Raw genomic sequence first — 22,864 nt, 5'->3', positions numbered from 1 at the left:
CCAGCCACTTGTTTGCTGAATTCTGGGGCATGAGGGACAAATGTGGAAGCCTAACGCACACACCATCCTGAGAAACTGGCTTGATTCCATAAGAACTGTAATATTAATATAGAAATAATAGGAAATAATAGGAAAAAAGTATGCTTACCTGGGGGAAGGTATGACGCTGCAAATGAAACAAAACAATTTTTACTTATTTTGCATGAGGGCTTGTCCAAACAGAACATTGCAGCAGAGAAAGGGAAAAAAGGTCCTTATCTTTTGGATGCAATACACAACCAAATGTCAAAGGATGATATAAAAAGGACAGCATAGAACAAATGCATCTTAATCTTCATTCAGGTTAGAACAACATGTTCTATTACAAACTTAACACCGATAGGATATTACATCATACAAACTCATTTTAAACTCCTAAAAGCTAAACTTAGTTTTAATTGACTGTATGAGTTCCAAAAAAGCAGAGTGGAAATTTAATAGTTTAAAAATGAGAATGGAAGTGAATTTACAGAAGAAAATTGAAATAGAAACAGAAACTATTCAGGAACACAGAGACTGAATGCATTGAGAGACCTGGAATCTGCAGCTAATCCAGTCCCTCTGCAAGCACTAACAGCAATCACAGAACCATGAGATTTGTAGCTATCTTATAACTGGCTTTCCCTGAAGATAATTATGCACATAGAGTAAACTCTGCCTGTCAGAGAATTGTCTCCATACACCAGGACTCTTTCTGAAAAATTAAAAATGTAGACGTTTGAAAGTTTTTTGAGTCAGAATTCTCAGTATTGTAAAGAAAAACTGCTTACCACAGGTGGAAAAGGGTTGCTGTTGGCAACGACCACTACCTATAGAGAAATCAGAGGAAGCTGTTTACTCATCATAGTGTCTAATTAAATTGTTAAATATGTTAGAAAAATGAAGAATACTGAAATCTCTATATTTACAAACTCTGATAATAATGCTATGGATGATCACTTTTATAAAAAAAATTAACACACATTACCAAGCAAAGAAGAATATATATGTACACATGGTTTACATAAGAGTGTAAGGAAATAAAAGACTTGCTCCCAACCACACAATGACTCAGCTGTAGAGGCAGAAGCAGGATTTCATGTATTGTACCATATCCATTGGCCTACACTGTGTGTCTTTTTGATCTTCAACGTTCCATCCCAAACTAGAAGATTAATTTATTTTGTCGTTATTCAATATTATGCTTAAAAAAAAAGACTTCATATTGAGTTTATTAAAAAAAAAAAATTAAGCCAAATGCAGACACAATGAGGTGTTAATGTTTTCTCACTAAAGCTCTCCCCACCTTTTTTTTTTCAAACTGAAAGCAGTTTGCATTACCCAGTGGTGTGAAAAGGAAAAGGAGAGTTAGTGCTCTCAGAAGTAAAGAATTCTAGTACAGAACAGGAAGAAGTATTAAAAAATAATTGAACAGTATGTTTTAAATTCTTAAAACAATGGTAAATTAAAATGAATAAAAACATCTGTGAGGACATGAATTGGTACACTTTGTGTTTACTGAACACACCACAGTATTAGCACTGAGCTTCCCGGGGACTGAGAGAAAGAGTCCATTTAAATATAATTATGAGTCAAATTCAACAATAAAATGAATTCTATTGATCTGACTTTCTCTGAGCCACACTTATTTTCAACCCTCATAACTACGTAATCTATATACTTAAAATCCTGATTACATCACAATTGCTATCCTAACTTTTTAAAAAGAAACATGTATTTTATATAAAATTGAATCAGCTATCAGCAAGAACCACCACAGCACAGCTAGTTAGTATAAGGTTTCTAAGTACCAAAACCAATCAAATCATATGAATCAATCTGGGTTAAAACCCTGAAAAATCCTAACTGAAGCAAAAGGAGTCGCGCCAAGTTATAACTGTAAGAGTTTTTCCCTTTGAAAAGGAGAGCTTACCTTCTTACTGGAATCAGAGCTGCTTGAAGGGACAGACTGTAAAGAATACAGAATCCATATTTTGCTTAGGTAAATGTATGGCACATTAACTACAGCACTATTTTTCACAAGAATGTTTTGCTAACATGATTCCCCTGAAGTACCAAACAAAATAAGATTCTGAAGAAAAATATTAATGTATTGGCAATTACTAAATGAACAACCAAAATAAATTAACTAGCTTGATTTTTTTCTAAACACCCAATTATTTTGTTATTTTTACAGAGCACTGTATAAAAGCTGCAAATGTTTCATTTAACATCAAATTGGAAGTTTGTTTATAGTAAAAATAATCTATTGCTAGAAAAAAAAATTAAGCTCTTCTACCTTCATCAAAAAGGAAAACAACCCGAACTCCAGAACCCATCCCCTCAAAATTAAAAAAAAGACTATTACAACAGTATCTGGGATAAATGAGATATGCCATCAGAAGATAAATGTTTTAAATGAAGCAGAAAATAATGTGCAGTGAAGTTATCCATTTCATTAACTATTATGTACAATTGCATAGGCAAAAGCCAGAAAACATAGTTTTAATTCTTGGTAACTATCAAAGAAAGTCACTGACTTCTGGAAAATCATAACAAAAGTAACTGGTGTCCATTTTCAGAGTAAATACAATTGAGTTTCAGTGCAAAACAGGACTAAATAACTTCTAACAAAGTGGATATAACAACATACATCAAACATGTAACTCATCTGCTGAAGTTATTTTCAGATATTGTTACTGAACCATTTGAAGGCAGTTCATATTTATTCCCCTTCATAAGTTTAATTATTGTTTGGTAAAAGTTGGGCATAACTGCTTAGCCCTGAGTACCTTAGGAAATTGAAAACATGTTGGAAAACATGTAGTTACCTGGCCATAGGAAATGCCAGATGAAGATGCACTCTGAAATAAAAACATAGAACAGGTATTTATTTATATCATAATTTGTTAATTATATCTAGAAGTCATCCTTAGATGCACACTTCAAATGAAGCTGATTTTACCTATACTTGAAATAAATCTAGGGCAATAGTAGAGTATACTGAACTTGCTTAAAGATAACTGATGTAAAAATTTCCCAAACTCTACCATGGTCATAAGCTTGCTGTTGTTCCATCAAAAATGCAGTTTACACTTACATATTAAACAAAGATAAAATATATTTAAAGTTTAGGGACTAATATAACTAATGATGTATCTAAAGTTGAGTATACGTTTAAGCAGTTTCTTGGCTAGGGTTTCAGTTCCTGACAAGCATTAGAGAGTGTGTTCTCCTTCTGATCAATATTTTTACTTGCTTTTGTGATTTTAAAAATGTAAAATATATCAGATTTTAAAATAAACCTGTTTTCAAGTGAAAATGAAAGAAATGAGATTGACAATAGAAATTTCTCTACTAACTAAAGAATTACTGGATTAATACATAAAGATTGTAAAAAACCCCAAATAGTATTGCACAATATGCAATATCAAAAGACAATTACTCTGAGAAAAAGCATTACACAGTAAGAATTCTGACATTTTAGTAGGCTAACAAATTAAGCATTTGTAATAGGTTATGAGTAGCCCTTATGACATAAATGATTACACTTTGAGGAACTGACAATGTAACACCTTTTAATTTTGGTTTTTATTCTCAGAATAATATCTCAGACTAAAACTGTTTTCCCTTATATGGTTAGGAAGAATAATATAGCTCTACAGAAGAGAATCAAATGCGATTTGCAATAAGGAGATGAGTTAAGAAGCATAGTAAGAGACAATCCGTAAAAACATCCATAACCAGCTTACATCTCTGCAGGCATGCTGACCATATGTACCAGCAGCACCTCCCTAAGAAAAAAAAACAAACCAGTTATTTCTCATCTATAGATGCTTCAGAAGGAAAGTCACACTTCAGACACCCTCAGTTCTGACTGATCTTTATGTAAAGAATAGATGATAAGGAGAGTATTGTAGTCTCCACTACAAATGTGTGAACATAGGAGCCCTTTGTCTATTAGTGATTATCTAGTGGTACTTGGGAAACATTTTAAAATAGGTACTGTTGAGACAGAATTTTAATAAATTATAAAGGTTTTATATAATGCTAGTAATCCAAACATATTATGTATGTCATATGTACATACATGTAAAAATTAGGAAGCAGAAACCCAAAAGAAAAAAAAGCTAACATCTTCCTGATAGTCAATAAATTATAAAATGTAAACATTCAGTATAAATAGTAGTAGTTCCTTGTCTACATAAACCTCAATTGTTACTATTATTACAATCAAGTCTCCCCAAAACCTGTAATTTTGTTTTCTTTGCAAAAACCCAATACACTTTGTGATGAATTAATTTTATATTTTGCAAATACTGATGATATGAATGTATTACATTTTTGCACTGTTTCATTTATTTTTCTTTTTTTTTCTTTTTATTTTGATGAAATGTTTGGATTAAATACAAATTTTTATTAAAAAATTAAAACCTTATCTTGAAAGTGCTGAAAGGAAAACAAAATAATTATATATATATTTTAATCCATACAATTAGTCACCATCTTGATAAAAATGCTTCAGGTAAGTCTTTGATCTATTCAGCACATTCATTACATTACACTGTTGCATCTTTCACCTATTTCTGGATGACTGGCTTAACCTGTTCAGGATTCACAACTTCACAACTATCCCTGCTGCCTGAAAAATGAGAAACTGAAATAGCCTCAGTTCTTGCACAAATCTGTGTGACCACTTCTGCAAGGAGGAACTACCTAGAACATGCAGACAGACTTGCACCAGTCTTGTCTTGAGTAGAAGGAAGAACAGATACTTTGTATAATGAGTGTAATATAAGTGCCACAAATAAACCCTCCCAGTCCTTTTTTTTTCATGATTCTATAATCTACATGTTTCTATTTAACTTTTTAACTTCTCTGTTTTCCAGCTACTTAATATCATTGAATAAACTGTAATATTCATCCTCGAGATCTCTCTTCATTATTTTCTGTTTGCAACAGAAACTCCCACACGAACAGTCATATTAAATAATGCCATTGAAGGCTACGAGTTACTATAAATATAGTTATGCTGGGGACAAAAGAGTAAATGTAAGAATAGTGCTTACAGGGCCACATCCACTGCTGCTTATTGTGTAGACTACTCCACCCTGAAATAAAAACAGAAGCCAATTATTTCCCTGTAAAAAAAAAAGGGGGAAAGACAGAAAAAAAAGCAACAAACTGCTGGTTTTGGCATGAAGAGCTGTGCAGCTGACAATATGTATGTGCTAGTAAGGGTAAAGCAAGTACAGAGGTTACCAGTTCACTGGCAACTGCCTGTAACAATTTTAATTTAGTATGAGACATTAGTCATCATCTTTATTTCACATAACTTCCATATGACTCTGTCATTGGTCATGAAACCTTTCAAAATTTTACTAAGAGGTTCATATTTTATAAAAAATTAATAACTTTAGGTACTTAGTGTCAAGATGAGAAACTCAGCTCTTAGGAAAGAATATGTATTATATATTAAACAAATACACTGCAGAAAATGGGGGTTTAGCATATACATCAAAATAATTTGTATTTCTTGATATCTGGTAATTCCAGTTACAAGTAGTAAAGATTGAAGGAATAGAATATTACTAGATAACTCACTAATAACTACTAGCAAGTAGTAAGAAATATACCCTTGAGAGGCTGGAGACATATCAGAAAGCATCTAAGAGTTAAAGGGTAAATAGGTAAATTAATGGTAGTGAAGATAATTAATTAAAAACCAAGCATATATTTCTGTGATGAATAAAGTAAAAGTGGTAAGTGAAAACGCAGACACACCCCAGAAGTTTTAAAAGGCTAACTAGACAGTGATTAGACTCCAAATTTTCAACTGCAAATATAAGTCATTGTTAAAAGCAATATAGACATTATACTGGAGCTTTAATATGGGCATGAATATCTGGGGAAGTTCAGGGAAATTTTATAAATTCTTGTGGAAAAGACAGTGAAACACAAGTATATTTAAATCTTTCATTTTGACTATTAAAAAAGAGGGGGGGAAAAGGAAAAATACCTGATGAATTAAGAATAGGTACAGTTCCACTTTCATTATGCCAGATGTCACTAAAACTATGAAGTAAATGGTTTGTGACTGTTTGTATGCACACACGCACACATAGGTAGGAAACCTCTAGGAAGATGGAAGAAATATTATTTTCCTGAAAAGAGTCAGGTCAATGCTCAACAAAAATGACTGAAGCGTGAAATCAAAGGTAGTGAAGCAGCTTGTAGGTAAAAATACTGAGAGCAAGCTATTGAGTTCAACAGAGAGGAGGTAATTGAACTTAGTCCAGGTACTGAAGATACTGTTTACTGGATGAATAACTCTGCAATTCTGTGTGAACTAGCAGAGAAGATATTTCAGTACAGTGTTAAATCAGCTCTGTACTCTGTAGTTACACTATTTTAGTTCAAGATTACTAAAGGAAAACATACAAATGCTGGAATTTAGGGCTCATACCTGACTGCCTGAATAGCTGCTCTGAGAAGAACCTGAAGGTCCAACCTGTAAAGAAACCAAAATGGTATTTAATATTTTGCAGGAAAATTATTTTATGTAAGTGATTTTCAGGAAAAAAAGTTCTACTTGGTGGGAAAAGGAAAAACCCACAAAGTAATTACCTAAGACTTCATACCACCAACTGATACTATCAAAATTATTTCAGAGATCTTTCAAGCCAAATAATCAAAACTATACCCAGGCAGCTGTTATAAGTAACATAATTCTGCTGTTTGCATCCTTTTTTATTTGACCTCATACACTTCTGCCCATCACTGAGGAGGGAAACCCACACTGTCACAAGTAGACTAAAGCCTTTTACTGATATGACTATGTAACCACTAACATATTTGCTGTAAAAAAGTAAAGAAGAAAAAGAGGCTTCTTCAATGAGCTGCAACTGATAGTTTTCAGAGGAAAAAAATTAAATTGTTATATTTTATATCAAGATCATGATTTGCAAAAGGCAAGGTTTTAGAGCTGTTGGAATAAGTGATCTTGAACAGCAAGCAACCACTATGAATAAAAAGTGAACACAGAAAAAAGAAAAATTCTATAAGAAAGTTACTTCAGATTAGCTAGAGAGAACCTGCAGAAGGAAATGATATGGCTGACAATGACTTAAAAGGTTTTGAATTTTAATCAACAAAGGTGAATTGCCAAAAAGGAAATTAAATTGAGTAACAAGAGGGATAAAGAAGTGACTAGAAGCAGTTTGTGACCAGGTCTTAAGATTTTGGGCAGTTAGCAGCATTGTCAATGTCTTTGGAGAAAGAATATTTACCATGATGCATCGGCCTTGTGTTGTGTAAGTCCCTCCACGCTGCAAGAAAATACAGATTCCAGTTACTGGTTATTGAGTGGTGTATAAATACCAAATTACTTTAAACAGGAAATCAACTGAATTCATATCCATAGTCTGAGTGAAGAAATCAAGTGTCTCATTGCTCATCAAGTTCATGAGAACTAATATTAACTAATTAAAAATAACAATACCTTCAAAACTGAATACAAAAATGAAAGCATAAATGAGATCTATCTAGGAAAGTGATTTGAATGGTACAATATAATCTTCATGCTGCAAGCATGAAACAAGTGGAGCAGTAGGACAAGAATTCTAAAACTGAGGTAACTGAAAATCGGGAAATTGAAGAAAAATTGCTCTTACCTTGTTACATTCTACTTCTATCATAAGCTGTGGGGGGAAAAAAAGAAAAAAGAGGAAGCATTACCAAATTATTTATTGCAGAAAAAAGCGCAGCTTATTATAGGAAACAGGAAATACTGTTGATGAAGTGTGAGACTAAAGACAGGTGTTCACTCTTCTAGATCACAAGCTCAAAAATCAGTGCTGCTACAGTCAAGAACCAATATGGTTGATTTGAACAGGTTTTCTTTACTTAAGTGGACAATCATGTTTAATATGTTTCATATAAGCATAATTCTTGGCAAAAAAAATTAGCAAACTCCTTTCTAAGAATATGCTGCACAGCTATAGTTCCCAGGAACTGGGGCAAGAGTTAAGAACAGCACAGTACACCAAAAGTACAGTACAGTTCTCCTTATGAACAATATTATTTTCTTTTTCTTTATGGTATGGGTTGTTTTCATAACTAGATTATTACCTTTCTTATTTCTGTGGGAGAAAAATAATATTTGCTGTATTTTTTCATCATTTTAGTAAGAAGATCAGGCAGATTAAAATTATTGAAAACATGTAATGATTTTGGCCATCTTAATGAATAAATGACAACAAATATATGTCTTGTATCAATTCAAAGATACTTTAATTTACTGTATTAATTTCTAGTATGCAAATACACTCAAAACATACCTTCCTTTTACTTTTTCCTGTCCCATTAACTGACTCAGAATGTGTAGGTGTGAGAGTTTTGCTTTGAATTCCAACCCAAAAATTCTCTAGATTTTGAACAACGGTTGCACTAGAAAAAAACCAAAATAATAATTCTTTTTCTATCAAAATATTTCAGTATAAAATACCAATATACTCTCCTCCCCCCTTCCCCCAGCCAAGAAAATCCACTGTATTTTGGTTTTAGGGGTATACAATACAAGTTTTCCAGTGACTTATATTATCACCTGACATAATTTTGAAGATTAATGAAAGAGATGCTGAGACAAGCAGAACAGGAATAGACACTATTTGAAGAAATACTGACCTCAGTGAAGAGTATCAGCTCAAACACCCATAAGAATTGTCACAACTCTTTCCTATTCTGACAATCTATATCTATGATGGTGAATTGATTTTCATGGCATTAATGAGTGGAAGCAGTTGTGGTTTTGTGTTCTTTTGCCCATTCTTTGTATTCCTCAAGATATAATGAAGCAAGGCAAAGATGGTCCTATCATAAATTTGCACTTCAAACAATTCAACCTGTCAAATATTTAGATATTTCCCAATTACATCAAGCGTGTATTTTGTTAGACCAGGCGGTACTTTTACAAGCTTCAGATCTCCAAGAAAAGTAGCATTAAAAGTAGGATAAATTTGTCTTCTCCTGTTTCAGGAGTTTCAGCAGTTAGTTCATGGGTCATAAACTGATTTTCAAATTTATTTTAGCAGAATTTACATTAATCTACTATTCTTCCACTGTTCAAAATGAAAAAAGGTGTAATTGAACAGAGCCTGAACTTCATGTATTCAGGGAACTAGTTACATTCATTTTGTTGCTGTTGTATTAAAGAGGTCAAAGTGTAAAAACCGGTTACTCAAAGATCCATTAATAACACTGTGCTTAATGGAATTATTTACATATATTAAGATCTGTAGGACAGTGTTTACCTTTTACACTATATCTTGAAATGGAAATGATATTATTCAATATATATAGTGGGAAGTTATGACAAACTATGAAAAAAAGTATGATGGTGGCAAGACAAGAACATCAGAAACAAAAACACAGGTCTATTTCAAAATATTCCATAGAAATAAAATTTCAAGGGGAAAAATAAATAAAAAAGAAAAATAGTTATTTACATAAATTGAAGCTCTCCAACATCATGTGGAGCAATCCATGTTGTTGTAACTTTCTGTTTCACATCTGAATTTGCATGACTTATTGCTGAATTCTGCAATTAAAAATAAATACATATAATTATATAAGATGCAAAAGTGATTTTACCTATATTGTTAAGGGAACTGTCTCTACCACAAAAGGTAACACTGATGTCCTCCTAAAAAAGCCAAGTAGTTTCTACATTAGATTCATATCACATATAGAGGATGCATGTAGTTCTTGAAAAAGTCTAATTTTTTTAACCTCTTCTGATGAAGTAGCTTTGCCATACAAAAAATGCTCACTATTTCTACTATTTAAAAGAAAACCAAGGTTAATTAAGTATTCCAAAGACTGAACACATACCGTCATATTATGGCATTCCAAGCCTTTGGTGTTTGGATCTGTAATTTTAAAAGTACCAACAGGAGTATCTCCATCTATTTCTCGAGCTTGTAGATTAAATCCTTTAAAACCAGCTTCTCCAAGTGCTTCTAGAGTCACTGTGAAAAGAGACATTTTGAGAAATTTAAGTTTCATACACTACTAAAACCTCCTAAATGTGTAACATCTAATTTCCTTTACTCCAAGGCACAAGACTACATGTGTACAATTTTAAAAACCAATTAAAAAGCTTTTCTTAATTATAAGGAGAATGACTATAAAGGAAAAAATTTGGAGAGGGGCTTTTGTGTAAAGTAGCATGAAATTTTTCATTTACTGACAATTTTAAAAGGAATTCTGCTCTACCAAGTGATGAGTGGCCCTGCTGACCAAAAGATTATTTATTTTCTGTCTAATTAGGCCTACAAAGTCAAAATATCTACAGGAAAAAGAGAAATGCATTTCTTTCTACCTCTGTTTTAAAAGAAAACATTAACTTTTTCCTAAGGCTGAATTGCAGACACATTTTTGTTAAAATGTATTACAACTCTAAAGAGAGAAACTAGACAATTTCGTTTTCATATTCTATATTAAGTAAAAAAAATCAATAATTATATGAGCTACCCAATTTTATTCAACTTCTGTTACTGAAGGAGCTCAGAAAAATATGGGAAAGAGCAGTCTTCTGTTTTGTTTATATCCAAACAGAAATTAAATTTCAAAAGGCATAATCGAATTTTTTATGGTCTACTAAAACTTTACTCTGCTACTTCCATTATTAGGTACTTTTGCAAATAAAATCAGAATAATGGTTTATGCACAAAGGTTATGTGTAGTCATTAAAAATAAAGAGGGATGAAGTGGAATGACACAGAAGTCAAGGCAAGGACCAATCCTGATAATTTAACATTTCCAAACACCTGTATAATTAGCCTTCCAATTTTTTGTCAATTTTCAGCCCTAATTCACTAATTTTCCCCAGGTCTCACAGAAGCAATGACATCCAGCACTTGAATGCAGTGCTAAATCAAGCAGAGATGAGACTGTAAGAGTGCTGGCACATGGAATGCCATAGGCCAAACTGCAATATATTCAATGCAACCTAATGCAGCTCCCTGAGACCAGGTACTGGGTGCTCACAATTTGAAACATTAGAAAAGTAGTGGTAAAAATAAAAAAAAAAAAAAAAAAAAGAGGGGAAAAAAGGCAAGGTTAGTAGCATCTGAGATTCAATATTTTTATCAGGGTAAATTCCATTTAACCTCATAGAACAGTCTGCATGTACTTAAATCAATCCACCATTTTTCTGTCAATACTATTCTAAAAGTAGCTATCTGTAATCAAACCGCCCTCCCATCCTTGAAGGAGCTATTCACATGTTTTTCCAAGAATGGCAGCTATATCAGGGCTCTGATGCTTCTCTGTTCTTTTCCCCCTATATATCACTCTCTATGGAAGCCACATTCATGCTACATGGTTCAAGTACAACAGCATCCAGTAGCTACTTAGTGAATAATGCTCTTTTTCAGCTACTGAGATACAAAACCAGACATGTAACAGGTTATAACGCTCTTCCACTTCCATGCTCCTTGTAGCATGAATGGTCAGAAAAAGAAGCATTCACAAGTCACTTGAAGTGTGACAGCACTATGAGATGGCATCATAGTATGGAGAAACAGGGCTGTTAAGGTGTCTCATCCAGAGAGCAATTTAGGATTAGGAAGATAAAAAGGTGGTTTAAACCACAATAGCTCCACCCCCTGCAATTTGATAAAATCTGGGATACAGTTCTTAGAAGGATGACTCAAAGTGTCTCACTCTTGAGTTGTCTCATACTGCGTCCTGAATTTTTATTTTCCTGAAAGATGACAGCATGTGAACAACTAATGAGTAGGATCCCTTTGTATTGCAGAGGCCTGGTTCAACAGCAAATACTCAAATACAAGGTTAATGAGCAACTAATTATTAGTCCAGTTTGGCCAGCTGTCCTACTTAATTTTAATTTTGTTACAAAAATTACAGCATACAGTTAAGATATATTTATTAGATGGAAAAAGGAAAAAAAGAAAAAAGAATACATTTTGAGTTATACATACATATATAAAAAATCTAAAAAATAATAATGTATCAGGTATAGATGAACAAGATTGAAGTAAAAAAGTAAATTATCCAGACTGAGAAGGAAATGGGGGAACTTTTATGAAGACTGGTATTTCTGGAAGACACGAAGATGTTATTATGTTGTTGAGGTTATTTACCTTGGATTTCATTTCCTGGCTCAAAGTTATCAAAAGATACAGCAATAATATATGGTGGTGCAGATGTCTGTGGTTCAGTTTCATAGTTTGGTAACAGAGAATCACAATCGATTGAGGTGTTTGTCTGTGGAAAACTGAGGATTCCAGGCAAAAATACCCCACAGAACAAAAAAACAAAGCAGGAGGGTCTCCTCATCTGTGGAACAAAAAGACAATATAGTTCATAGTAACTTCTTTTTAGTAGTTGCCATGTTTGAGAAATATTGGCTTTTCTCCAGGACAGGAAACAGAACAAGCCTAGAGAGCTGCACTTTCTTTGAATTCACATATTTTGAAGAGAATACATTAAAGTAAAATACTTCTATACACTGGCAGAACAATGCAATAAGAGGCATAAATTTCATTTTAAAGTACTGAATTATTAATGGAACTTTAAATTCTCTGGTTACATGACAGCAATCCATTAACAGCCACGTCTGCTGCATTACACCTTTGAACTGGAGAAGTCTTTAAACAAAGTTCCTCATTGTTGCATTGGCAGTTTTAGCTCAGCTCCTTGATTATTCAAGAACTGAGATGCAATCCTTGCTTTCTCAAACTATAGATGTAACCATGACTAGCATGCTCTCTTTTGACTGCTTTCCCTACTCCCAATTCCAAAATACAGTCAAGAAATATATTCAAATGCCCCAGAGAACTCTTGAAGTTTTTCAAAATATTTGATTCTTGAAGGACTTAACAAGAGACTTCTGCAAAGTCCTCTGGAACTTCTAAACTATTTAAAAATACTAAATTGCTAGTGCATGTTTCCTATGGGCAAAGAGTAAACTATACCCAGTACAGAAATTCACAAAATGTAACTAAGAGGCAGGACTGAAGTCCAGCCTTCAAGGACTGTCTGTGAAAAGAAGACATATTTTCTTCATAATTCACTTGTATTACTGACACTGATTGTAAACTGTTTCCAAGAAAAAAAGGAAACATTTCCCAATAGTATTCTCAGTTGTTTAATATCAGATTTTATGGTCCATGTTCAAAGTCTAAACGTTCAACCATGGCACTACATAATTTGCCAGGCCATTACATCTTATGAATAACTCACTGTTCCAGCTACAAAAACGCTGATACAACTGTTAAATCACAAGAAGTATTTAGTAATGCTATTTTACATGCTGCCTGCTACAGGATTGCCTTATGGGACACAGACTGTAACAGAAAGAATGGAGACACTTAGTTGAGATTTTCTAAAGCATTTCAAACACCATTTAAGCTATATGTTCAATTTGTATCATCTACTTGTGTGTCTTAATTTGTGCATGAACATGTAAGACCATTGGTTTTGCATGTGTTAGTGAAATAAGTAACAGAAGTATCTGGAAGCAGGGAAAAAATACACAATTCCAAACACCCATGTACTTAACTCTGAACTTAAAATTTTAAAAAGCTACTGAGCCAGCAAGTAATAAAACAGGTGACTGTGAAGTGTTGAAAAATTTCCTATAGGAGGAGGAAGGTTTGCATGGTGTCACAACCAGTCAGTGCAGCAATCAGGAAAGCCATATAAGCAAGTTAATGTCTTTAAAGCAGATGAAGACTGTTCCTCTCCAAAGTCTCATCAAAGTGTCACTTAAATGGGATCCTGGTAAGCATTATGTTTTGGTATCAGTGTGCTGGGTGTGGTTATCCAATCTCTCATGACGATTTTGACATGGCCCACCTCTAATTAAGTTTTAAATACAGCATGTAGGTGCTATTATATCAACAGATGTGGTAAACAGTGATTTAATATGAACCTGTCCATATGTTGTTGAAATCTTTGTCTGACTCACGGAGAGAGGGAAAAAAAAATCTGTTTCTAATTAGATGTTCTATTTCAAAGCACAAAGTCCTTAGTTTAGCTAGGATTGGAAAATTGGCTGCAGCTGCACTCTGCCACAAAAGAAAACCAGTCTGAAACCTCCTTTCCTCTTTTTCTAGCTAGAAAAGAACCAGAAACACAAGCACAACAAGTTGAAACATGGCTGAGATGCCTTCTCTTTGCATCAGCTCTCTGATTTAACAGTTCAAGAGGCATTCAAAGAGTCTCATCATGCCATCTTTTGGAACTAGGTTTTAGATGAGGAAGAGATATAGTGTCTTACAAAATTCCAAGTCCAGACTTGAGACAGAAAATAATTTCCATAAGCCCTGAGTTCCAATACATATTTAATGCAATCATGTTATCTTGCACCACAAATTAACCTTTTCTCCAAGAAAAATGTAAAGAAACAAAAAGTAAATATTTATATAATAGAAGCATAGGGAATATTTATAAAATCAAAGCATAAGAATATTATTTTCAAGCTTCTAATTGGGTATAATTATGAAAAATAAACTGTACCCCCAGTTCCTTCATCTGATGGAAAAATTCTAATTATTTTTTATCACAGGTTCAAACCTTTCTTCCTATGAATCTATGTGACCCTCATCTATATGGCCATCATCACCACCTGAGCTGCTACTTTAAGAATCCTCTTCCATATTTAGTCTAACACGATTTCAGGCCAACAATTAAGTCCCTGAGTGATACTTAGCTACTGTATTCAAAGTCTACTGGACTCAGGAAGAGACACTTCAGTGGTTTTCCCCTCCAGAGCCTTGGGCAACCTTCTGAATAGAGACAAAAATTGTTTTAAAAGCTTTTAAATATAGAACATTTAATGAATATGATAAATACCTTTCTGTAATTTGAAAAACACAGTCCTGGCAAGTCCTGCAAACAGTTTAAGAGTAAGTCCTGTATACCCCTTTCTAATGATACTCTTTATGATTATTTTCTCTTCTCCTAGACACTCTTGATGAGCCAGACTTAGTCTTCAGCCTTTGAGAATAAGTATCCCCAGTTGGCGCGCACCCTGTCCACCACATCCCCACCAACACACCTTATCGACCAAGTGCTGATGCGTGGGCATCCTCCGGTCCCTCTGTGGTCACTGTGGAGGAGCTGCAGCCGGGCAGTGCAGGTGTCCCAGGAAGATGAGAGAGAGGAGATGGAAGGCTTGGCCAATCCGTGGCAGGGCGGGGAACCAGCACGGCCAATCCGGGCCAACTGTGCATCTGCCGTGGAAATTGGGACACCACAGGTGGGACTGTCCTGCCCAGAGTTGGTGGTGACAACACACTCCTCACAGGTGAGTCACGCCCCCTCTGACCTTTATCTAGGTATCTGGCATAGGAAAGGCTTCTGAGGGTTGGTAGCCTAACCTAGTATGTTGACTAAAATCTACAGAATTATGCTACACAAAAACCACCTTACTAATATTTCCTGAGAAATTCCAGTAAAATATTTACATTAGTCTGTTACCTGAGAGTATTCTGCTGCTGGTTTTTCACTTTTTTACCCCTCTCTTACAGCTGGAAAAGACATGGAAAATTCCAATCACTGTAGTACTGCCAAGCATTTTCTCAGAGCAAAGAGTTAATGAGGCTGTTTCATCTTATGTACCTTGTGGAAAGGAACTGAAGTTATTGCATCTGACCTGCATTCAAAACTAATTCTTTTTTTTCTTTTCAGAAGCATTTCCATAAGGTCTCTACTGAAGATGGGGAGAAGTCCAAAAGCTGGATGACATATACAATAGAATAGAATATTTTCAGTTGGATGGGATCCACAGTCATCAATCTAGTCCAACTGCCTGACCACTTCAGGCAAGGGACAAAGCATGTTGTTAAGGGCATTGTCCAAATACCTCTTAAACACTGACAGGCTTGAGGCATTGACCACCTCTCTGTTCCAGTGCATGACCACCCTCGTAAAGAAATGCTTCCCAATGTCCAGTCTGAACCTTCCTGGCACATTCCCACAAGTCCTATCACTGGATACCAGGGTGAAGAGATCAGCACCTCCCTCTCCACTTCCCCTCCTAAGGAAGTTGTAGAGGGCGATGAGGTCATCCCTCAGCCTCCTTTTTTCCAAACTAGACAAGCCCAAAGTCCTTCGTTCTTCCTCAGGGGACATTCCTTCCAGCCCTTTCACTGGCTTTGTTGCCCTTCTCAGGACACATTCAAAGACCTGAACAATATGACACACATTCCTATTTAATCAGGGAATTCTGTGATTCTATGATACCAGGAAATCCATGAACAAAAGACTGTTCACAAGAACCTTCTTTAATTCCTTGATATTTGTGCACTTAAAATATATTTTAAGAACATTATCTATTTTTAAGATTCAGTGCATCTAACTAACTGTATTCTCTTTCAGTTAATTGCTTTTAATTAATGAGTAGCATTTTATTTACATTGTTCCATTATGAAATACATTGTTTCCTATCTGCTGCGATCCATTGGGAAGAGATCATAATCCTTTTTTTCTTACTATACCACCAAGCTTACCATTAATACCAATGTTATAAATAGCAATGAAAAATCATGCTGCACACCACAAATGCAACAGCATACCAGTAACACCACCAAATAAATTACACAGTAAAGGAATGCCAACTGCTCACACTAGAAACACATAACCAAAGAGATGGGATCTCACAAATGCATGTATGCAAGACCTCCCTCACTCCCAGCTAGGAGATACTGAGAGGTAAGGAGAGGGATTAGAACTATTTCTCCAGGCTACTCTGAGCAGCAGTGAGTACTCCATGAATATTTGATTTGACAGGCAGATAGATAAATGTCAGGCAATGAATTGCTGTAATCTCGGTAATATGGTTATAAAGAGGCATAGATAAGACAAGCAATGTACTTCTGCTGGCTGTAGTGCTAATAAAATCCTACATTAAATAAGCTGGTAAGGACTCAGACCATTAGTTTACAGTGTGAGAGTTGTAAACCTGCGTCCCTCTTACACAACATACTGCTTGCGGTTTGTTTCAAAGGAACAGTATTCCCAAGGAATCAAACATAGAACACTGATTCAGTATTAATTTACCTGTACTGCAGAATTGCCAATTAAAAAAAAAAAAAGTCTTTTTCAGGTCTCCATACTTGAAAGGACAATTTTGAGATCATAAATTAAATACCAACTGAACAAGTGGTGAACTCCTGACTCTAGTGAAACCATGATTACAAAGTTTGCTATGTACTCAAACTACTGTGCCAGTGCAGATCAACAGTGCTGTACGCCCATGGACTTCCCTGCTGCTTGGAATGCAAATTCTCGTGGGAATATTAGCTTCTTTTTTTTTTTTTTAAGATCTCAGATTGTATGGTAACCCATATAGAGTTAGCTGGTCTTCCTTTAAAATAATCACATTAGAACAAGCCAGGGAACATGGCAGAGAGTCCAGAGTCCAGAACACTGAAAGGAAGGGGATGCCTACTGGGAAGTGCATTAAAATTTTAAAGAGTACATGATGGACAAAGAGGAAGCCAGCTACTCACCTAAGCAAAAGACTATCTTCTGGAACAAAGGACTGAAAACCCTGTCAGATTTTCCTAGAACTCTTTTGTTTCTATTTAAAACTTGTTTAAACCAGATCAGACAAAGCAGCCCGGTTCCTTCTTCCTCACAGACATTAGGACCTCCAACCTCCTTCATGACCTTCAACAGCTTTACGCTTACTCTCTGCAGCATCTGAGCCAAAGATTATTTTTGTTCTAGCAGTTTACATTTCAACTGGAAATGGTAGAAAGCATAACAAAGCTTCAGCTAATGTCAACAGATATACATGAATAACAAGGTAAAATATGTGAGAGTTATTTTCATCAGGGTCTGGTATCCTTATCAAACTGATTTGCTGTTTCTGGTACGCAGTGTTGATACACCACTGAGTCTTGGACTGCGCAGGAGAACCGACAAACTATTTGCTTGGATATATCAGGTGTGCTGGAGACAGTGAATGGTACAATGGTAGCTACTCCAAAATTGTTTCAGAGAAAATATGCTTAACAAGTGGTCTCACAGTATGAAGTGCTGAGTTTAGAACCACAGATATCTTTTGTTATGTAGTTCAAACTGATTCTATGGAACAACAAAAGTGAGTAGGAAGGGAGAGAAACTGAATTTCTTCCAAACACTATTTTTCATAATTCTGAAAAAGAAAACAATAATTTCTGAACATCCTTCACTCCTCTTAAGTGCCAGCTGCCTTGCCAAACTCTCCCAGTCTTTTTTTTTGTTTCCCTCTTACTCAAACAGGGAAGACCATGAATAATCCCTATAAATGTTAAAAATAAAATTTGCGCTCCTGACATCTATATTGACAACATGAGAAACTTCTGTAACATCCCACATTTCATCTCCAAATGAAAGTGGTTTCCTCAGTGTACATTAGTGCTATAAGAGGATGTTATCATTGCTGCAATCCTCCAGCATACTTTCTGTGTATAACTCGTAAGCACTCAACTGAAGTTGTTTTGAAACACATTCTAGTCTAAATTTAGTGGTGAGGATTCTTAATAGCTATATGAATTGTATCAAAATTATTAAATGAAGAGATAGATTTATTTACTTTTCCTTCAAAAACAGTGTCTTCTACCTTATACTAGCATGTCAGTATTTATATCCTGTTTCCCAGGCCTTTAAATATTGCCACATTTTTTATAATAAAAGCAACATTTTGCTTCCTATGCTCAATAAATAGATTCCCTTCTTAAAAATGCACCAACATATCATACAGTAGAATTACATATTGCTCAAAATAGCTCTATCTGTAAATATAGTGTTACTCCTCAGAAGAATAATATTACATTACAACAGTACATTGTAAGAGCCAACTAAAATTTACATAGTATATTTTGCACTCTTAAGGAAATATATTAAATGTATTCTCGATAAATATTACTTCTGATAATTCAGTACACCACGTTTTTCTAGGAAAAAAAAAAGATATGAAAGTTACCATTTTCCACATATTAAAAAAATTCAACTCCTTTTTGTCTTTCATTTCTTGTCTTTGCTCATGCTAGTACTTTTCCTGTCTGATTTAAACCCTGCCAACATTAGTGTAAGTCTGATACTCCATAAATAACAAAAATGGTTCACACCCTGAAAGTCCTAGCTAGGTGATGTCAGTGAGAGCCTTACATGAGAATTAGTGAGCAAAAACGAGGTTTGACTTGACTACAAAAGAGTAGGAAGGGAGTGATCAAATGGATTACTTCTACCAAACCTTTTATGCCACAGTAGATGTGAGGGCAAACAAGACTCTGCACAGCTTATCGTGGCCCTACATTTGTGTGCTGCTTGGGAGAAACCCCTGACATGAGCAGCACATGCAACAGCAATGACATATGAACATTGCATCACCTTATCTCATGCATTGTGCAAGCTAACAAACACTATTGTCCCTATGTGCTTTTAAGGTGAGTGCTTAGGCGTGGCTGCAAATTTATGCAATGCTTCATATAACTTCATATAATGTGGCTACCATTTGTTAGTGGTTTACCAGACTCTAAATTCAGATTTAAGTAAACCTAAACATCTGTCAGTGGAATTGAAGACATGATAATAGAGGGATTCCACTACCAAAATATGCAGTCCAAAAGAAAAGTGGAGCCTTAATATTAACAATCAAAATTCACTGTTTTCACAGTCACAGAGAAGTTAAATGGTCTCTCTTACACACATACCTACTGGTATTACTGAAACATTCTCTTTTAATGTAATTTGCATTTATAGATCCAGAATCTTTCAAGTACAATTTAAATATGTTTACAAGCTAATCACAAGTCCCTGTGGCCTAGAGAACTCCTCTGCATAGCAGAGTTAATGCAATGCACATATATGCATGTGCAGTCCACTTGTGAGTGAGTAGCTAGGGTTCAGAAATGAAAATTCAGCTTTAGAGCTTCTACCAATCCAAGAGTATTGGCTCAAAAATTGCATTAGCTAAATGATACAAAACTGACTGGTATAAACTCACTTTGCTGATGCACCCTCATTCCTTCAAAAATTCTGGCTGCTTAGGCTAATTGAATTTTGGCTGATTTGATAGACACGTCTGTAACTGATACCTGTGAAACCTGCACTACTGTGTGATCAAACAAGGCATGGATCTGTTATTAATAAGCACAGAGCTGCAGCTTATAAGAGTTTCTTTCAATCTCTTAAGCAAAGAAGGAGATGCTCTTACTAGTGGATATTCCTTTGGAATTCAAAATCAACTTTAAACACTTGCTATCCACTTCTTCAAAACTGTAACTAAAGGAAGTTTGTTACTTATCTTTATATCAATCTATACAGATAAGAGAATGTGATTATAGATTTGAGGAGTTACAGGTTCATCATTTACAGAAGCTAAAAAGCAGTCATCTTTGAAAGGAGCATACTTTTTTGATAGGAAGACAGGTTGTCTAATTTTGTCTAATAACATTTGCACAACTACTTGAATAAAAGAGCATAAAGGAAGCAGAGGAAAGAGGGAAGGTATGATGGGCTCATGTGGTTTCTAATAAGATCAGATTTCCAAGAAATAGCCAGTTAATAATATATTTTCCAGGACATGATCAACAAGGTATCTGATATTTGTTTCCAGCAACAAATAATAACATTTCCACTGCATTTATTCTATTTGTCCCTGAACACACCTTGCAAACAGTAATGAAGTAATCCCCACAGCTTCTTGTGAGGCAGGAAAGTATTATTGTTTGTACCTAATTCTGCAGATGAGGAAACCAAGTCACAGAGGGATTAAATGACTCGGCCAAGGTCATATAGAAAGTCTTCTGCCACTCATGGTATGCGTCAGTCCTTGTCAGCACTCAGTGACACGCCCCGAAGAGTTCACTCAACCCCTTTCTCTGCGTAGGCCAGCATCTTTAAGATTTCATAAGTATCATCTTCCACCCTAATCTTGACTGAAAGAAGAAACTTCATCAGCCCAGGTCAGAGTCCAGCTGAGCATGATCCCCAGTTAACGGCTTTCTTTATGTTTCATTAGAACTCCTGATTATCTCCAGGATTCTACTTTATTTTCACTTCTGCCAGGAATTCCTCCTAATTGACTCTTCTAATTTAAAACTAAGTAGCTAGGCAGGATAATATCCATACAACAAATTCATCAGTAATTATTTTCAAAGATTCATACATATTTCTCTCAAGACATAAACCTTCCCATTTCTATTCCTGTACTTAAAACCCTCCACCTTCCTTTCCTATACAATATAAATTAGTTTAAAGTTTCGTGAATTCATGTCATACTATGTGTATATATACAGATATATACACACATACAGATAACATAATACCTCCTGTATAGACAATGTTATACTACAGACGGGAATGCCTAAGTGTATAAAGCTTATAGTAAAAAATAGCAAGAATAATCTAAAAAAGATTAAAACACACATCCCAAAGTATTTAACTTCTAGAGTAACTTTCCAAACAAAATCTCTGATATATTTTATGTGTAAGCATTTCTGTGATGCATTTCACATCTTATTATTTACTTGTGTGTTTACGTATCAGAACAGTTAGTGGATTTAATTTGGGTGATTTCTTTGGGTGTGAAAAACTTAACTGCACATCATGTGTGACCCACACAGTGAACACTGCCTTTTGCTCAGTTTAAACAGAAATACTGAGATTCAGTCACAGCCAAATAAAAAAGCCCCATAATGACTCAACATGTTTAAGACTCAAGACCAGATCAACAGCCATTTCTTCTATGCTGGTCACATTAGGTTTCTGGTGCTACATAAAACTGCTGAGATCCCCCTTCCCCTTCCCCACCTTCAAACTGAGATCTAGGATTCTTGCATTCTCACCTGTTTCTACTTAAAAACAATCCTATGCCAATAATAGCACTTTTTTCTTTTACTGATTCAATAACTGAGGTTTTGAGTTCACTCACTAATAGTGTTGCTCCAAAACCAGAAGTGCCTTTTATTTGAGGACAGAAAGTAATTTTGTGAAAAAGAGAATAGGCATAAGAGCTGGAGGAGCTGCCATCTATTCCTTGCTCTGTCACGAATTTCCTGTATGACTCTAACAAGTCATTAATCTCTATATGCCTCATCTAGAAAATGGGATAATGACATTTAACTATTTCATTGGGAGGCTTAATGGTTGTGAAATGTGCTGAGCTCTTGGATGGAAAGAAGCTGCTGTCAGAGTAAACAGTAATAGCATGATTATGTTTGGTGGGAAGTCACTTTGTCACTTTGTAACATCAATATCACAATTCTGCATTACACAGACAAGACTGGCTAATCAAATGAGTCACTTAGTGAGAAATTTGTGTTTTACTTCACTCATGGTATCTGTGTATACTATCAGGACCCCAAAGTCCAGATGAGTTGTTAATGCACTGTAAGTCTGTGGAAAGAGATACCTTCCTTAGAAAATAACATATTCTTTCTCTAGTGTTAGAATCTAACTGCAAACATCAGCCTATAAAAGATTTAGAAACATGCCTATGAGCTTTGAAATGTGCTTCATATTAGTACATCCCACTATGTGACAGATCAGTCATAGAGAGTAGGACAAGTATTAGTTCCTTGTTGATTTTCCCTCTGATATTCTAGAAAACAATGGGTCTTTAACTAACATATCTGGCATTCACATCCTCTTAGATGGGAATGCATCTGTGGATTCTGAACATATTTGGGAAAAAATATTTAATTCATTCCGCTAGTGGAAACCACAGATGCTTAGAATCTCTGAAAAACCCCACTTAACCTTTTTGAAACATCTCTCTGGATGCAGGTATCTAATGTTAGATACACATACTCAGCAATTCTAA

The 22,864-nt window shown here is 35.0% G+C and overlaps 1 protein-coding gene across 2 annotated transcripts in view; it reads right to left on the bottom strand.

Annotated features, from left to right (window-relative positions):
• LOC127478074 (hornerin-like) overlaps positions 1-22,864 on the bottom strand; it is a 77,650-nt gene that overhangs the window by 37,144 nt on the left and 17,642 nt on the right. For both annotated transcript variants that reach the window (XM_051803248.1, XM_051803259.1), the window contains exons 2-15: positions 15,107-15,390; positions 12,186-12,381; positions 9,910-10,046; positions 9,525-9,616; positions 8,358-8,466; positions 7,692-7,718; positions 7,308-7,346; positions 6,485-6,529; positions 5,088-5,129; positions 3,771-3,812; positions 2,850-2,882; positions 1,952-1,987; positions 810-848; positions 149-166 (exon numbers count right to left, since the gene is read on the bottom strand). In XM_051803248.1, coding sequence (XP_051659208.1) covers positions 149-166; positions 810-848; positions 1,952-1,987; positions 2,850-2,882; positions 3,771-3,812; positions 5,088-5,129; positions 6,485-6,529; positions 7,308-7,346; positions 7,692-7,718; positions 8,358-8,466; positions 9,525-9,616; positions 9,910-10,046; positions 12,186-12,381; positions 15,107-15,136 — 885 coding nt within the window. In that variant the 5' untranslated portion in view covers positions 15,137-15,390. The remainder of the gene's footprint in view (positions 1-148; positions 167-809; positions 849-1,951; positions 1,988-2,849; positions 2,883-3,770; positions 3,813-5,087; positions 5,130-6,484; positions 6,530-7,307; positions 7,347-7,691; positions 7,719-8,357; positions 8,467-9,524; positions 9,617-9,909; positions 10,047-12,185; positions 12,382-15,106; positions 15,391-22,864) is intronic.

Source organism: Manacus candei, unplaced genomic scaffold (genome assembly GCF_025592945.1).
Source record: "Manacus candei isolate 608988 ecotype Guabito, Panama unplaced genomic scaffold, ASM2559294v1 h1tg000005l, whole genome shotgun sequence".
Taxonomy (NCBI): Eukaryota; Metazoa; Chordata; class Aves; order Passeriformes; family Pipridae; genus Manacus; species Manacus candei.
The sequence above is the reverse complement of the archived record's forward strand: the minus strand, read 5'-3'. Positions and strand labels throughout refer to the sequence as shown.